Source organism: Botryllus schlosseri, chromosome 1 (assembly GCF_051294905.1).
Source record: "Botryllus schlosseri isolate E-star chromosome 1, Bs_hap1, whole genome shotgun sequence".
In the NCBI taxonomy this organism is placed as follows: domain Eukaryota; kingdom Metazoa; phylum Chordata; class Ascidiacea; order Stolidobranchia; family Styelidae; genus Botryllus; species Botryllus schlosseri.
In genome coordinates, this window is record NC_137236.1 from 1,436,899 (window position 1) to 1,454,528 (window position 17,630).

The 17,630-nt window shown below is 42.0% G+C and overlaps 2 protein-coding genes and 1 long non-coding RNA gene across 4 annotated transcripts in view; 1 reads left to right on the forward strand and 2 right to left on the reverse strand.

The window, feature by feature from the left end:
* Positions 1-17,630, forward strand: part of LOC145448941 (uncharacterized) — a 507,956-nt gene that overhangs the window by 449,417 nt on the left and 40,909 nt on the right. The gene's annotated exons all lie outside the window — the stretch shown is intronic.
* LOC145445491 (uncharacterized) overlaps positions 1-17,630 on the reverse strand; it is a 193,265-nt gene that overhangs the window by 41,944 nt on the left and 133,691 nt on the right. The window lies entirely within an intron of this gene.
* The window catches only part of LOC145450326 (uncharacterized), a 198,565-nt gene that overhangs the window by 3,945 nt on the left and 176,990 nt on the right, over positions 1-17,630 (reverse strand). The window contains exon 3 of one of the 2 annotated variants that reach the window (XM_080329159.1): positions 273-1,814. The exons of the other annotated variant lie outside the window; for it this stretch is intronic. Within the exon in view, the coding sequence (XP_080185285.1) occupies positions 273-1,814 (1,542 nt within the window). The remainder of the gene's footprint in view (positions 1-272; positions 1,815-17,630) is intronic. 2 annotated transcript variants of the gene reach the window in all.

The following is a 17,630-nucleotide window of genomic DNA, read 5'->3' on the forward strand; positions in this document are numbered from 1 at the left end:
AAACAAACAATGTCACATAGTGATCATCGATGAGCCCTGGTAGCGCTCACGATCAATAATCTGTGAAGTTATGCAGATTTTAGATACATAAGTTTTATTTAGCCGACTGAATGTAAAGACTTATTTACCGGCCGTGTATGAATTTAAGATCTTTCGACTATTTCACCCCTTCGATTGAGATGATACCATCAAATTCATGATAAACTATAAGCGACCCATAATAATCAATCGGTGCTGCGGCAGAATAGCCGCGAAAAATCATGATTACTCACCGCTGTGAAGTTTGCTATTAGATTTCATGTAAACGATGCCTGTAACGAATCTTCGAACCACGGACCATCGTTTCTCATGTAGATGTTGGCCATCAAAGCGAGAGAACATTTCGAGCTCCATTTCCGAGATAAAACCAGCTGCCAGAAATTCCTGCATGCTTTGATGACAGAAGAAGAATGTAAAGTCGCCTTCCATCAAGTGACGGCTGAGGATGTTGTTGCCAGGCACTTTCGTCATCAAATCCTGTACTTCGTCCGCGGAAACTCCAAACCGATCCAAATCTGACTTGTAGAATACGACTCGTCCGTCTTTCATGCCTTCAAACGCCATTGCCTTCAATTTGTTGATAATCGAGAGGATTTCCTTACGGTTTCGGATATTTTCCACACTCTGTAAGACTAACATGATCCTGCTGTACAGTTCTGTCACGGTAGACGGAGGAGGTCTATCTGGATCAATTCCCATCACCACTGCTATCAAAATCAGGAAAACCGGGACCGATACTAGTTGTATTAATCGCGGTGACATGATTTCAATCTTTTTCCAGAGACGCTGCCCGTTCTCACAGAGCAGAAAAGTAAACAGTTTATAAGCGTCTTGCAGTGTGAGACCATTGAGTGTGATTATTTCTTCTGGACGTGCCTCTGCCGGTAACTCGGAGACTTTGAATTCACGTGACGCCACAATGATTTTGACATGGCGAAGGATTCTGCGTGATAGGATGTTGTACATGATGGTTGAGGTGCTCGCTTTATCAAAGATTTTGATATTTCGTATGGTAGACTCCTCAAAGTCCCACTTTACTTGATCAAGCCCGTCAAAAATGATAAGTGCTTCGGATTGATTCTCGAGCAGCCATTTGAAAGATTCATCCTCTTCATACTCAGTTTCAAACAGACCGCCGAATAGAAATTTGGATGCTTTCATACAGTTCTGTTCTTTCATGTTCTTCAATTCGACGTAATGTATCATTTTTTGCTTCGATTTCGGTTCGGAAGAAGATTGTTTACCTTTTTCAATACCAGAAGAAGTTCTGAGAGCCATTCGGACAAGTCTACGGAAGAGATTCGATTTCCTTAACGGAACCGCTTCATCCTTTACCTTCTCAGAGGGAATTTCAAGCGCTTTCCGTGCAATTCTACGCACAAGAGTAGTTTTGCCAGATCCCGCAGAGGCGACGATTGCAGTGTAACCAACTTTATTGTCAGGAGGTAATTTCTCAGACTTTGACAGCCATTCCATTATCTTTTCCATTGTTATCGGTTTACCGTCATTGTCGGATTGACGGTAAAACCCGACTTCCTCTATCAACTGACTTTTAAAAGCTTTCCTTCTAGATTCAAGACCATATTCATCATCTGAAGATTTTTTTTCCCGACGGCCTTTGTAGTAGTCATCTACATTGAACTTTTTCATCTGCGGGAAAACTTCGAAGTCAGGTTCGTGAGGAAATTCATTCTTGAAATCTTCGCGAATTCCATTTGCCGTTTCTTGTCGAGTATGGTCGTTTATAACCTTTATCAATTTCCAGTAATCTACGCCTGCAGAAAAATAAAATTATTGAAACTTTTATCAAGTATTGCGCAAAATTTAAAGGAGTAATTAAAAAAAAACATGCTATAAAACTATTTATGGTGTGGTTCTCTTTGTTAGCAATTCTTATCAGTTCAATACACCACAAAATTGCGATACAATGAAAAGATAGGAAGATGTCGAAACCACATGGAGTAGTCTTTGGAGTCAGACAACCACCATGGCCTAGGCCAGGGGTGGACAACCTTTTCGGCTTAAGGGCAACATAAGATTTACGAAGCATTGTGCACGCCACTTGTACGTTGATGTCCTTTTAGTCGTCCGATAATAGCGGGCCGGATTAGGTAAAGGTAAAATGGACAAAAATAAAAACAACAAAATCGATAACACTTATGTCACAAAAACTCTCTGCACATGTCCGAGCCGCGCGAAGCGCGAATTTTTTCAAAGGTTAATAAAAGAATGTTAGTTGCATATATTTTGGTGGGTCTTTCCTGTATACCGCTGGGTTCATTTTACCAGGACATGATTAATCGGCGGTTGGACATATCAATATCGAAGATTTCAGTGAAAGTTGCGTCTATCACTTTGTGCAATGATTTCATCGCTGAAGATCTTTCCGCGCGTGCAGACGCCAAGTCGCATGTCGGACCATACATTCTCGCATAATTGCCGATATAGTTACACTTAATTCCGTAAATTAGGCGTATTTTTGATTTCCGTGAGAAGGTAACACTACTAAAAGCAATAAATCGCACGCAGTTCTGGAAAATATTACCGGTAAGTCAAATTAATTTTATAAATCGTAAATATTCCCCTTTATGGTCATATACGGTGATCTACGAAAATGTTGATGCCCCTGGCTACGCTAATACGTCGGAACTGATATTTTAGTCATGAATGTCCCAATGTCCGTGGTCAGGCTAATCATATTTTCGGCTGCTCTTGCAAGTTCACAATAAATTACCTGGCTAATTTATTTTTTGATATTATAAGTAATTTCAAGAATTGCCTTGCGGGCCACTCAAAACCTTCTCGCGGGTCACGGGTTGGCCGGCCCTGGCCTAGTCGAGGTAAAGAGGACTCATGTAAACTGAATGAGAAGTAAAAGTAGTACAGAAAAAAAGCAAGCGAAAACTGGAGTGGCATTTCACTGAAAACGAGATCGATAGATAGTCAGTAACAATAACAGTATCAGTTCTGCTCGATTCGCTCAACAAAGAGCTATGTGATGGATTAGCTGCATCCTAATGATATCTATGGCACAATGGCTTGCAAGCAAGAAGTTCAAAAACCACATCCAAAGACGACAGTGCCTGATTTCTCTCTCTATATATAATATATCGCTTGATTTATTCATTTTCGTTTCAATCTGACGTCCTTCACTTCGGACGCTCAAGCGAGACCGCTGACAATGACACTTTCATTCGGTTACCTTTTCAGACTATTGATTTTGTTAAAGTCAGGAACGCTGCGTTTTGCTGCAATGCCTTTTGCGGATCTAGGGGGATTCAGGTGCGTGGTACTTGACTTGTTTTATAGATATGCATGGATTTTCACGGAAAATTACTTCCGCGTATTGCGTTACTTTGTTGCTGCGTACCGGCAAAACATGTAAGTTTCAGCTGTCTCGCCAGGCCGTTCGTGAAATAAGAAAGTACCATATTTGACAGCTCTGCGCGCATGAGGGGACAGCGAAATGCTGTCATGTAGTGTCAAACCCAAAGAACATGAAATGGTATTCATGATTGATTGAATAACGAAGAGAGAAGCTAAAAAAAAAACAGACATCCTGCAAATCTTAAACTTTTCGAGTATCTAATACCCTAATATATCAAAAAATTATAAATGAAAATCTTTACTGCAACTTTCCAAATGCAATAAAAACTTTCCATAGTAATGATTACACTTTCTTATGTAGAGAGCAGGGTTCTCAAAGGCTTGGCCATGGCCCACTGGTGGGCCACATGAGTAATGTAAGGTACAGTGATTTTTATCGACAACTATTACTTGATGTCTTGAAATTGACTCATGAATTTTGCTCCCAGTCAATTGGCATTACTGATACGCCGGGTCAAGTCATGTCAAGTCATTTTAGCAACGTGACTCGAGTCAAATCAAATCACACGAAAAAAGGTATCTAGATTCTGACTTGAGTCAAGTTATGACTCGAGTACTCCCAACACTGGAAATAGTCATGTCGGCAGCTGCTATTTCCACACATTGAACAGGGCTATGACTCTAGGTAGGATAAGAGGTGGGCCATGGAACATTTTGAAACCTGAAAATGGGCCACGGTCAAAAGAAGGCTGAGAATCCCCGATATAGAGGTTACCAGGGCTGAAACAACAGGGCTGAGAAAAATATAGATTACTCGGCAGTAAAGTGTAAAGAAATCCTGCAAATGGTATTATTTTTAATTAGGACAGTGTCATCAAACCTAATCTTGTTGCGCCTACAACAGTATGACGGCCATCTTCAACGGGCCAGAGATCAGGTGTTGCTCAATGTAACCTAAAACAATTACAAGGTTTCTTCCATATTTAATCCTGGTAACACATCCGGACTATTGCGCAAAATTCTCGGCACTTCTTCGTTATTCCCCACACATCGAAAAAATGATCCCCATGACACCAATAAATGTTTCCCCATGAACATAAACAGAAAAATTTATAAACGTCAAAATGAATTGTTTTTCGCGTTGGGGTGGGATAGACGGATATTAGGGAAGGGGGATATTAGGATGGGTTAGGATATCCTAAGATTAGGGTTGGGGATATTAGGGTCGGGAGATATTATGGATGGGGAGGGAGATATTAGGGTGGGTTAGGGTTAGGATATCCTAAGATTAGATTTGGGGATATTAGGGTCGGGAGATGTCAGGGATGGGGAGGGGGATATTGGGGTGGCTTAAGATATCCTAAGATTAGGGTTGGGGAGATTAGGGATGGGGAGGGAGATATTAGGGTCGGTTAGGGTTAGGTTAGGATATCTTAAGATTAGGTTTGGGGATATTAGGGTCGGGAGATGTCAGGGATGGGGAGGGGGATATTGGGGTGGCTTAAGATATCCTAAGATTAGGGTTGGGGAGATTAGGGATGGGGAGGGGGATATTAGGGTGGGTTAGGATATCCTAAGATTAGGGTTGGGAATATTAGGGATGGGGGATATTAGAGTGGGTTTGGGTCAATGATGGGGTTAGGATATCATAAGATCAGGGTTGGCAGGGAAGATAACAATATTTCAAACCCTAATTTCGGGATACCCTGAGCCCAAATTTAACCCTAATCTCGGGATACTCAACCTTGACCCTAACCTACCCTAGCACCCTCACCCGCAACCCTAATCTTAGGATATCGTAACCCACCCTAATAACCCCTTCCGCAGCCCTAATCCTAGGATATCCCAACCTTGACCCTAACCCATCGTAATACCCCCTTCCCCAACCCTAATATCTCCACCCAACCCCAAAAAAACCTTCCCACAACCCTAATATCTCCCACCCCGACCCTAATCTTAGGATGTCCCAACCTTGACCCAAACCCTCCCTAATATTCCCTTCCCCGACCCTAATATTCCCCTGGCCCTAATCCTAACGCTAAAAACAATTCATTTTGACGTTTACAAATTTTCACATGTTCATGGGAATCATTTATTGGTTTCATGGTGATCACTTCTGGATGTGTGGGGAATAACGAAGAAGTGCCAAATTCTCTTATAGCTATCTTCTCATCCACCACTATACTCCAATGAATCTTTGCTGTATACTGACTGCTATTACAAATATCTACCTATCCCTGTAGTAGATCAGTCTTCCTTACCGCGACATGATTCCTGCTGCATGATTTGGTAAGAATACTAAGCGACTGTCCACCGTGTAGTTGTCGTTGTTGTTGCCGACATGGTCGAGTTATCATATTGTGACGTTCGGCCATGACAGCCGGCTTAACCTAAGGTTACGGAAGGGTAGTAGGACCAGAGTACACTCTGGTAGGACGACAAGGACGTTCATTCATTGCGTAAGAATTAGTCTGTAGATCAATGAAAGCATTGAAGGGGGCGCGAAGAAGCGGTCAAGTAAAAAAAAATTCGCGCTTGGCGTGTTCATGCGTGATTCTTCATATACAGACCGAATTTCATATTTTTAATTTTTTCATCAGCACTCATAACCTTCCATGCCATCAAACAATCTGTTAAGGTTGCTAGCATCCCGGTTGGATTTTGTGATATGACTATAAGGTAGGGTTGCCATACGTCCGGAATTTCCCGGACATGTCCGGAATTTCACTGAAAAATCTGCGTCCGGGAGGAATTTCTAAAATATGCTTAAATGTCCGGAATTATGAAGGCTTGAAGTAGGCTAAACAAGTTTTTCGTAAATCAACAGAAACAATATTATTTTCCAGCAGACTACTGCTATTCGAAATTCTTCTTCGCGCCGCGCGCGAGCTAATGAAACGTATCTTGATATTAGTATGGGCACCAGGCGTCACCCTCACAAAATATGCAATCAAAAATATATATACATAACCATCATTTACTGAAATAAGTCGAATTGAAATCGCAATTATAAGCTAACGGTATATTCCTAGAGTTGGTTAAGGCCGATTGGATGCTTCAGTCACAGACAGTGATTCCAAATCTTGGACTCGTTTGCCTTTATCTGGGGATCGTGATGATGTTGGACGTAATAAGCTTCCTAGGTCGTGAGTGAGTTTGGGCAAGCTGATTTTTTTTACTAATCAGCTTATTCAAGTTTTGAGCTGGCCCATGGAACATTTTCCAAGAGGGAAATGAGGTCGCGACCATAAAAGGTTGGAAATCACCGGATGTGTAGCCTAACCTGCTGGTGAATTATATAGTAGCCTAATATATGGAAGAATCAATATTATTGACAGAATTCATTCATAAAATTTAGCAGCCAAATGCATATAGTAACTGCCCAAAAAGTTACATCGATTACCATGTGATTGGCCCGAGATCAGTGCATTTTTGGGGCGGAAGGGGGCAGAAAAAATGTTGTTTCGGACCTGATTAAAACACACAATCAGATAGCCGAACTGACCAAACAGTATAGCAGGGCTGTCAAACACAATACCGACAGGCCAGACACGGCCCGCCGGACGATTTCATTCGGCCCGTGGATAAATCTATTGCGGACCCCAGCACGTAGCAATCACCAAAGCTAACATTACAGATGGCCCAATTCTTGACCTATGTTCCTCTCCATTTCTGTATACAGTCGATTGGAAATGCGTTGCTAGTGTGACGTCAAATTAACAGACAATATGTTATACCGCATTTTTAAATCCGCTAGTGGGCGCTAAAAAGTGTCCGGAATTTGCTCCACAAAAATATGGTAACCCTACTATAAGGGGGACGCGAAATTTTTCACTATCAAAAAGGGGAGCGTGTCTAAAAAAGGTTGATCGAGAACCACTGCTTTAGAGGATTGGCAATCCGAGACTGGATAAACTACTCCATGTACAAAGTAGCATTTGCAGGGGTTTTCTCTTCGCGATTTCCGCTGATAGCCACAATTTATGTACTTTTGAGACAATCTATTGATGAAGATTGTTGGGAATACGGATGGTGTCCAGTATAGCTTCACTTATTAATACATGCATTGAAGATGAAGAGTAATAGAAGATCAAGGTGAGGATCTTCGCACATGAAAAACTGTCTCAGATTTCTACATGTCGTATAATCACTGATGGCGTGTTGAATGGGAGATATTCACGCCCATGGTCAGATCAGTAGAGGGACAAAAGTTCAATCTAATCATACTTTATAACAAGGATCGGCAACCTACGGCCCGTGGGCCGGATCCGGCCCGCCACGCGAAATCGTCCGGCCCGCGGCATCATAACTAGTTGTCACAAGAATACGGCCCGCCGTTTCTTGTTGAGTTTCAAACTTCAGTGCCAGCACTGTTTAGACCAGTGGTTCTTAACCTTTTTTCTTCCAGCGCCCCCTTTCAAAAATTATCGTGCTCCAGCGCCCCCCAACTTCATATTGTAAAGAATGTAATAAAGACAATGAGTAAGAGGGAGGGCCGTAATAGCACTTCGTCAACCCCCCTAAAAACGATTGCCTTGCGCACCCATAGCGTGATAAACTGGACCTCTTGAGGGCTTCGCCCTCACGAACCCCATATCGTGATTTTGATGGTCAGCAAAGTTTGTGTGGCCTGGTCGCCCTAGGTACCACAATTTTTTATAATGCATGAATGGAAAGGTGGTAATTACATATATAAGTCGCTATAAACTTTTTATCCTCCCAGCCCACGTAATCAGATTTACCAGTAGCACTGAGTGAGCTGTTGTATAGGAAAATAAAGGGCACGTACTTATTAATTAAACATTCTCGGGCGTGCCCGCAGGTACAATTATTCGTTACCAGGGCCGTAACAGTACTTCGTCAGCCCCCCTACAAACAAAAAACGTTGGTCCAGGGCTCCATCGGGTGCTAAACCAAACTTCCGGGGGACTTCACTCCCAGACCCCCATTAGGCTGTCCGCTATTTGCTGATAGCCTATTAGGTATCTACATTGGGTGTCCATTTAATGAGGCAGCCATGCTCGCCTTGTCGCGTGAAGCGCGAAAAATTTCACTAATTAATGATTAAATTGGTTAATATCATCGGGAATTGCATGTAAATTCAGATCAATTTTTATCCTCTCTCTGCTCACGTATCAACATTTACCGGTAAAGCTGAATGTGGTGCAATGTTCCCTCTAAGCTGCGCACGTGCGCAGTGCTGACACGGTCTCTGCGCACAGGAAATCTACGTTGCGCGCAACAAATCCGAAGTTATTACCCTTTTTTTAGTCGTTACGCACTGTTGTCCAAGGGTCAGTGCAGTGAGTTGTTGAGTGTGCCCAGACTCATCAAAACTTAAAGCGAACATTGTGAGGATTCTTGGAAACTAGGGCATGTAACTACTAATTAAACATATTCGGGTGGGTGAGCCCGTTGGTATGACTTCGTTGCATGATGTTATTTCGTGACCCCCTGTCTGCAATATCAAAAAATATAGAATCGCTCATCGGGGATATCGCCCAACAGGAATATCCCTGTCGCCCAATTGTACTAAAGTAAACGACGCACACGATTTCAGATTGGTATTTCTTCACTGACATATAATTTTCCCTGACAGATGGAATTCGGCTTCTGGGGTTCAGATTGCCAAGACAGGAACATTCGGTGTCAGTCATTTAGGCGCCCATGGACAATTAAACCTATATGTATTTTGAAGGCTATATGTGTGGTATTGTGATGTGCATCATGTGAACCATTGCACAAAGTAGTGTACGGCGGCGACCTTTAGTCGTGGTCGGGGAGAAGCAGGAGAGCTGTGGGGGAGTGTGCACGTGCTGTGTCAGTTGTCGTTGTTTTCTACTTTTGAATACATACATCTTTATTACAAGCTATCGCGGCCAAGATGGCAAACGTAATGTTGACGGACATCGTTAAGAATTATGTGGATTGGGAGACGTCAGGCGACTTTGCTGAATGGATAGAGAAATTGGAATTGGTTGCCGAACTGAAAAAGATGAAGGGGTCTCTTGTGACTATATTACCGTTATTGCTCGAAGGGCCGGCATTTGCGGTGTATAAACAATTGTCCGAGGATACCAGAAAAGACTACGAACTGCCTAAAGGAGAAATGTTGGCAGCTTTTGGAGTGGATTGCTATGTGGCATATGAACAATTCCGTAACAGGGTACTTCAAGCGGGGGAATCAGTTGATGTATTTTTGTCTGATTTGAAGAGGCTGGGAACGTTGATAGGGTTGAGCGGGGCTGCGGCAGAGCCAATAATCAAGTGTGCATTCGTTGCTGGTCTGCATGCGGATGTCAAGATACAGCTTAAGTCTGTCGCCGAGGTGGAGAAATTGGAGTTGAGCGCTATTGCAAAAAGGGCACGTACATTATTATCCACAAGAGATGGTGAAAGTGTGTTATGTGCGGCTGGGGCACGACGTAGAGTGGACGGCCCCTGTTACAGGTGTCATAATGTGGGTCACATCGCCAGAGACTGCCCGAATGGAAATAATACTGGTGCTGTACGAGGCCAAGGATTTTATGACAGTGTCCAGCGGCAGTGCTTTGCATGTGGACAATGGGGACATATGGCCTGGCAATGTAGAGGATTGCCGGCTGCGGGAAAAGACCTAGGAGGGACGTTGGCACCGGACGTCCCCTGCGCATCGCACTAGGGGGAAGAAAGGTGCTACCATTTGTGCCTGTGGAGATTTGTGGCATTGTGACAAATGGTCTTGTTGACACTGGTTGTGAACAGTCAGTCATTCGTGAAGACCTGTGTAAGCAACTGGGTTTTACACTTGAAGGATCGTATGGAGTTGTAGAAATGTTAAATGGAGCACTCACTAATTGCCCAGGGGAGGTTCGGGCCAAGGTGACGATTGATGGTGTTGTTGTAGAGACTGAGTTTTTAGTGGCTTCAGATTTGGTGTATGATGCAAAAATAGTTCTGGGGGACGATATGGTGAAAGCGCTTGGTGGCGTTGCAGTTGATGCTGAGCTCAACGCGAAGTTTGGGCTTCCAGTGATCAGGACATGTGCTGTGACAAAGGTGGTTTCAGAAAGTCAGCCAGTGGAAAAAGTTGACTGCGACTACCAAGCTATGTTTGAAGGGGTGAAGTGGACGGTGAACGATGGCGAGGTGCGGAAATGGAAGAGAGATGGAGAACTGCCTGTGGTGGCAGAAACCCTGACCAAAAGAGAGTTATTTTCAGTCTTTGGGAAGTTGATTGGACACTACCCAGTGGCTGGATGGTTGAGAGTGGCATGCAGTTACGTGGAAAGACTAACCGACGAAGTTGAATGGGATGCAGTTGTTTCAGGACAAGTGAAGACTCTGGCCGGAGAGATTATGGCCAAGGTGCGGAGACAAGATCCAGTCAGTGGGAGTTGGCGAATGTCTCCAGGTGGTCGGGTGGAAGTGTGGTGTGACGCGAGCAATCTGGCGGTAGGATGCTGCGTGAGAGTAAATGGTGCCGTTGTAGAAGACGCGGCGTGGATGCGGAAGCAGGATGATTTTATGCATATCAATGTTGCGGAGTTGGACACGTGCTGTGTCAGTTGTCGTTGTTTTCTACTTTTGAATACATACATCTTTATTACAATATGTAACGAAGTTTTCGGTGTTAATTTGCTCTGAATACTCATTAATGATAAGTCCTATCACCTCATCATTTACTGCGAAGCCATTTTACTCCAGCGCCCCCCCCCCGTACCGCCCCCTGAGCCCAGCGCCCCCCATATCGCCCCCTGAGCGCTTCCGCCCCCCTTCAAAGTCGCCAGCGCCCCCTGGGGGGGGGGGGGGCGCTGGGGGCAAGGTTAAGAACCACTGGTTTAGACAAATTGTGACATTGCTAAGATATAAGTACGTTGTACTACTCTATTGTTACGAAATAAAACTGATGCGTAAGCGGAATACTGGTAATATATCTACTAAGCGCAGTGCAATATTGGGTGAAAGTGCAGCGAGCACCGTAGGGTCCGTCCCGGATCTTAAGCAAAATCTACCGTATCATAAACGGAAAATCATCAATGGGCACACTGCTTTTTACCGGTTGGAAATTATAATAACCTGTTAGCTTCTGAGGTAGAAATGGGAAATAAAGGTGTTAATACTACCCCTGTGATTCTATAAAATCGAACGAGTGAATTTATATAAATTGTTACAAATTAGTGATGTGAATACTTATAAATACCGATATATAATATGTAAATATGTTTGCAGGCGAACTACAATGTGACACAATTAGGAAAAGGATTGATAAACGAGTCGGTATAGAAGCGGGAAAAACCGTAGCATTACAGTTATTATAACCAAACGATCATCGCCTGGGGACCCGTAATTCTAGGATTTGGGTGCGCTGATGAATGCATAGCAACTATGGCTAACTGGCGCTATCTAAAATTCGGACCGTTGTGTATGTTTTGAGATATCACGGATTATTATCAAAATCTACGGACTGTAACGATGCAACGCAAAAGGTTTATATGAATCTTTTTATTTGTTGAAACCCAAATTGAAATTAAATTGAGGTTGATGACATCATAAACTAGAAAATACATCACCAAGTTAAATGCCCGAGTGATGCAATGAGGAAGTTAGCTGAATTTAAATACCGGAAGCTTGGACATATGGCCATATGTTGATCGTCACACATTAGATATAGGATAATACGTTAGTCGCCGTCATTATTATATTAGCGCGGATCTAAACATAGGACGGTAATTCCAGACCTTTTTGGATTCGAGAAATAGGATAGTGTTAGGGGATATCAGAAGTCTATAGTCGGAGCTTAAAATGCAAATTTAATGATGACAAATGAACCGTGTTTTGCCAGTAGAAGCATCGTTGAACGAGATTAGTTGTATTAATTGTAAAGATGTTGTTGAGCAGTGTCAGAATGTCGTAATAAATGGAGATTTGAAACTGAGCATATTTCGGACATGAATAAAATATGTCTTTATAGCTCATTATGGATAAGGATCGAGCATCCAGATATCATCAAAAATGATATTTACCAAAAGTGTATAGTTGTAGTCAGCAGTCTTGACGCATTGTATTAAAGTTCGAATGTCATTTTGTTAGTGATATCGAAATAACATAATGCTTGTGAACCGAGTTATTAAGCTCTGTTTTATGGTGTCTTTATATGACCCTTTTAAAGCAATATAGTGTCAATTTTTGTCAAGCAATAGTGGCTACTCGTCCTGTATCATTATTCGCAATTTGTAAACAATTACGAATCGTATATTTGCCTATATGGTGAAATATTAATTTTAATATAACTATAGCCTGTAATGAATTGTATTTCGTATTTCTTGACTTACTTATATTGCACTCCAAAGATTAGATTGGAGATGAGGCACGGTAATTTAAGGGTATGACGTCATTTGATGTTTGAACTGTAAATGCCTGTATGCTTTACTGCATTAATTGAATATCCGTAATATGCCAGTATTAGGAACAAGCATGCTTTTAAAAATTAGGACGACATATATCTGTTGGCGATAGCCGTATAGATTATGGATTGGTGTTTATGTATACTATACAGCTTTCGTTGAAGTTGCAATTAACTGCCACGGCGGCCCATAAGACGCCTAAGCACACGTGTGTTGTTGCTAAACAACAGAGGTGTGATTACCCACCTTATAAGGAAACATTATCTAATGTTATCTGGGAATAATGTCAGTATTGTAACCCAGAAAATAATTACGACAGAGTACATAGGGCCTTAGGCAGATAACTTCTTGAAGAAGGTCATTAATAAAATAAGGTGATCGTTTTGGTCAACCAACTACCGATAGGTGATTATTGAAAACCACCCTACATACAACCCAAATCTGACACGCTTGTTATGCGTAACAAAGGTGTCTGAAGCGAATGCGAAGGATTAGCGTATGGAGGCTAATCCCGGCTTATCTGTAATTGTTATGTACAATACATGCAAATATTAAGTTGCATTATAATGATGGCTCCGCCATTTTCGGTGTCTGCGAACTTTTACAGTGAACTGAAAAGGCGTTTCAGTGAATTGGCGATACTGTATGTATTATATATTATCCGTCGTATTATTATATCCACACATTGCGTTACCCTAGAAAAACGGTTAATAAAATCAAGCCCAACCCCATAGAAGTTACATGATTACGTCTATATGTGAAGTCATTATTGCATTTGTTTTTGGGATCAATGTATATTGGAAATTGTGTGATTTTGTGTGGATTATTAAGGATGCGTCATAACTAGTTCACGCCCAAAGCGACTAGGACCCCTACACTTGAGTGAGGTTGGACGGTTATAAAACCAAGACGAGTTGCTTGGGAGAACTGTCATAAGATTAGATAAGTAACACCCTAGTATACTCGAGATTATACAAATACACAAAAACCTTGATCAGCCTTAAACGATAATGTGAAGATGTAATAAGCCCTTCGACGGAATATTAATATGCTTTGGCCTGGGGTTAATTATGAATACATGAAATAGACGTGGAATTGCTACTGAAATATGGTCTTGATCGCATATGTGTTGAATTGCACGATTTTAGAAGACTTTAGTAACAGTTGGATGGATTTTATGAATGTGTTGTTCGGGTTGTTGCTATGGTAACATCGCTATTTGAGTGTGACGTCTAAGATTGGAGTATTTGGTTCTATTAAGGTACCAAGATCAAGTACGTACCAATATGCTATCTAAGACTGGACCCCAAGGTCATTGAAAGTTCAAGACACTTCGAAGGCTGCACTTCCAGCAACAGTGATTTACCAAATTGAATTACAAGCAAAAGAACCAGGCAAAACAATATCTTCCTACTAACAAGATTGAAGGCAAGATATTTCTACTAACACATATGGAGGCACCCGACGGAATTGTAATTCAAGGCGCCTGGTAATCATTGTTGCTTCTGGAAGATTCGTCTTCAGACGAGACTGTTATTTTGGCTACGAAAACGTAAAGAGGACACTCGCACCCTTCGCAAAAACACCCAACTGATGAAGACCACTCAACAACGACAGCTAACGACTCGGGCTAATGAAGGTCAGGTGACAGCAAGTGTCTAGCATCAAGCAAAATTCGTGAAAAAGGTGGCGTCTATTCTACACAAGACGGCAAAACTGTTCAAAAAAGCCAAAAGAGACGTGAAACAAGCGAAAACTTATTTGACTACCGTCCGGAAAGTGTGTACCAAAAATACTGCCGATTCGCTTGAACCAGTCTTAAGGAGCCAAGCAAAATCTGGAGTGGCCAGAAGTGAAATTACATGCCGAGTTTCAAATCTGTCAGAAATGCAGACGCGGACAAAAGTCGAACCAGCGGTACCTCTTCGAGCGTACGGGTTCCTTCAGTCGTCGCCCGGAGTCACAGAAGATATGCAGTTGGAATCTGGAAATCGCCCGACACCACGGTCAATGACAGAAAGAGTATCGCTCAATGCGAACGCAGATCATTATATTGCACAGGAGACTTTCGTATCGCCCCTCGACCAAGAGAAGGTACCGCAGGTATTATTACCTTCTCAGCGTCCAAAATTGATCGATAAACAACAATATACAGTCCAAAGTATACGGCACATAGGTATAAATGTCGTCTCTCCACTTGAGAAAATACCCAATGTTGCATGGCACGATCTCATATCTTGCCACGCAGACGAGCAAGCGCAATTGATTGATTCTTCAATAGAGATCTGTGATGCGGATCTGAATCATGTAAATGCATATGCGCAACTGATTACTGCGGAAGAAGCAATATTGATATCACCCAGTAATAGGCTGCTTATTTGGTTCATGATAGCTGTTTTCCGATATATGTTACATGTCGATACAGTTGCCGATAGTATTTTAGAAAATGTCGTAGGCCTACATTGTACACTGCTGATGCCCATGAAGTCGATATAAAGACGCATCAACAATTATTATCTTCAATTCTATTTAGTTTGTCCGGATAACTTGATTAGATAGAGGAAATAAATTTCACGCTGGTCAATGTAGTCAGCGTTGATACTCAAGTAGAAGTAGAGACAACGTTGTATATGCCTGCATGTATAAAAAAATCTATTTTGAGTAGTACTCTGGAATAGTAGACTAAGCCTGATTGAACAGCTATGATTTGACTAAGCTATTAAGTGGAGAATACATGAATTTACTCGATGGAAATACAAAAGTGAAGTTTTGGCAGATAATTATCCGATCGTAGAGGCAATTAGCTTTATACGCGGGTAATTGGCTACATCGACAATATTAGGTATATGTGGATCGTCACAGGTCGAGTCATTGATATATATAGAAATTGATGGGGTTTCAATTCCTTTTGCGCGTGGTAATGTCCCGTTAAATATTATTGGATATCATTGGATAAACAAGGTTATACCGCTGCCTTCAATTGATACGGTGTTAAAGAGCCCGTCGATTGCAAGTCACGAGCTGGCTCAGTCCGAAATAGGTGTTCCGTGTTCATTGTCGACACATGCCGTAATAGAATATGATGGTGAAGGGCGGGAAATAAAAACTTGTGCCAAACAAGGAAATAACGTGAAAAACAGCAATCGTGAAGCTGTTTCGAATGTTAGGTCGTTAGAAATTGGAAAGTCGCACCCGTGCCAATATAATATCGACAGCGCCGTTAGGGTTTGCGCTGAAAATAGTGGTGAAGTGCAGGCACGGAATTTGGTCACATTGGGTGTAAAATGTGAGTGCGACGGGTCGAAAAGTTTTAGGACGCAAGATCTTTTCGATCTAATAGGCCCCGAAGTGGATGTTGACGTAGGCGTACCGAAACATCAAAAATCTCATAGTGGAGATTTATTTGCCTCGTTTTTAACGACAAATAAAAGGCCAAAATATTTCCCGCGAAAGGTATTCGATGGTCCAATAACGGAATATGTGTTGCAAAATGAATCGGATATAGAGGTTACATTGGAATTGGAAGAACTTCGTAAGCAATCCGTATTGCTGTCAAAAGCGCCTTTCCAACCGCCCGACCTTAATGACAACGCTAATTGCTATTATAGCAGAGAAAATATGGAGAGTGGTGTATGAGCCGTTTGCCACAGAATTGGAAGATCTTGTCGGGCATTTGCGGGGGAAACAAGCCATGAAGTATCCATATAAAATAGAACTAAAAGATGAATCGATCCCTCCATTCGTGTGTTCACCTTATAATTTGAGAGGGATAGAACAACTGAATGCAGCGATGAAGCCAATAACCCGAGTTTCACAGTTAAAAAAATGCGTAGTGTATTAGGGAATTATATAAAACAACCTACCCTTTTAAAAAAGTTGGGGGAGAGTGATGGCCGTCTAGGTATGGTCATGCGATAGGACAAACGTCTGAATAGGATTGTTATAAACGTAATGACATTGCATACAAAATGACGTAACTCGCAAATGTTCTATACACCCAGACGGAAGGGTGAATTAATATGAATGGATCGTCGATATACTTATTGCACTAGGAAACGTGAAGACAAAACTGGAAATCGACCGATGGCCTTATATTTGAAATCGCAATAAGCAACGCTCGAATTGGGATTATATAGTCAATTCCCGATCCATAAGTGATTTTGGGCTAGGAGTCAATCACAGTGTATTATTGAAATTGATGGAATAAAGTGATATATTGTATGGTTATATAGTACCGTACATCCATGTATATAGTATATAGCGATTAACGCAAAATAGAGTTTCTGAGCGCCCTATTATTGTATATAATGGTAAATATGAATTGACTATCTGAGTAGCATAATGCCGCAACCTGTTAGTGTATAATTTAGATCTGCAAAGCGAAAATTGGCGCAATTCTGATGCCCTGGAGATTAATCTAAAATGAGGGAAGCTCTTGTGAAAAAATATCCATATGCTCGGTGATTAACAGTCGGAAATATGAATCATATGAAGCTGTGATCATGCATGAGATCACGCGATCATTTGCATCACGCTGTCGTCATAGGCTATAGTGCGCCCCCATGACACCAGATAGATCGGTGAAAATTACACTTACACCTATGGACTAGGCCCTCTTTTTCCTTTAAAAAGTACGAGTTACGGTTTTCCATGCACAAGCGCCCAATATTGTCTGCAGAGTCAACGATAGTTGCCAAGAACAGTGCTCTTCAACCGAGTGCGTACACCCAATAGTGTACCTACCATATATTTTAAAGGGTGTATCATGTGCCACTCTGATGGGTTGTACCAGATATCGCATTTCATTCGGCCGATGACTAGCTATCAATCACAACAATGAATTTGCTACAGGCTGATATTTCAGAAGGGGTCGACTGG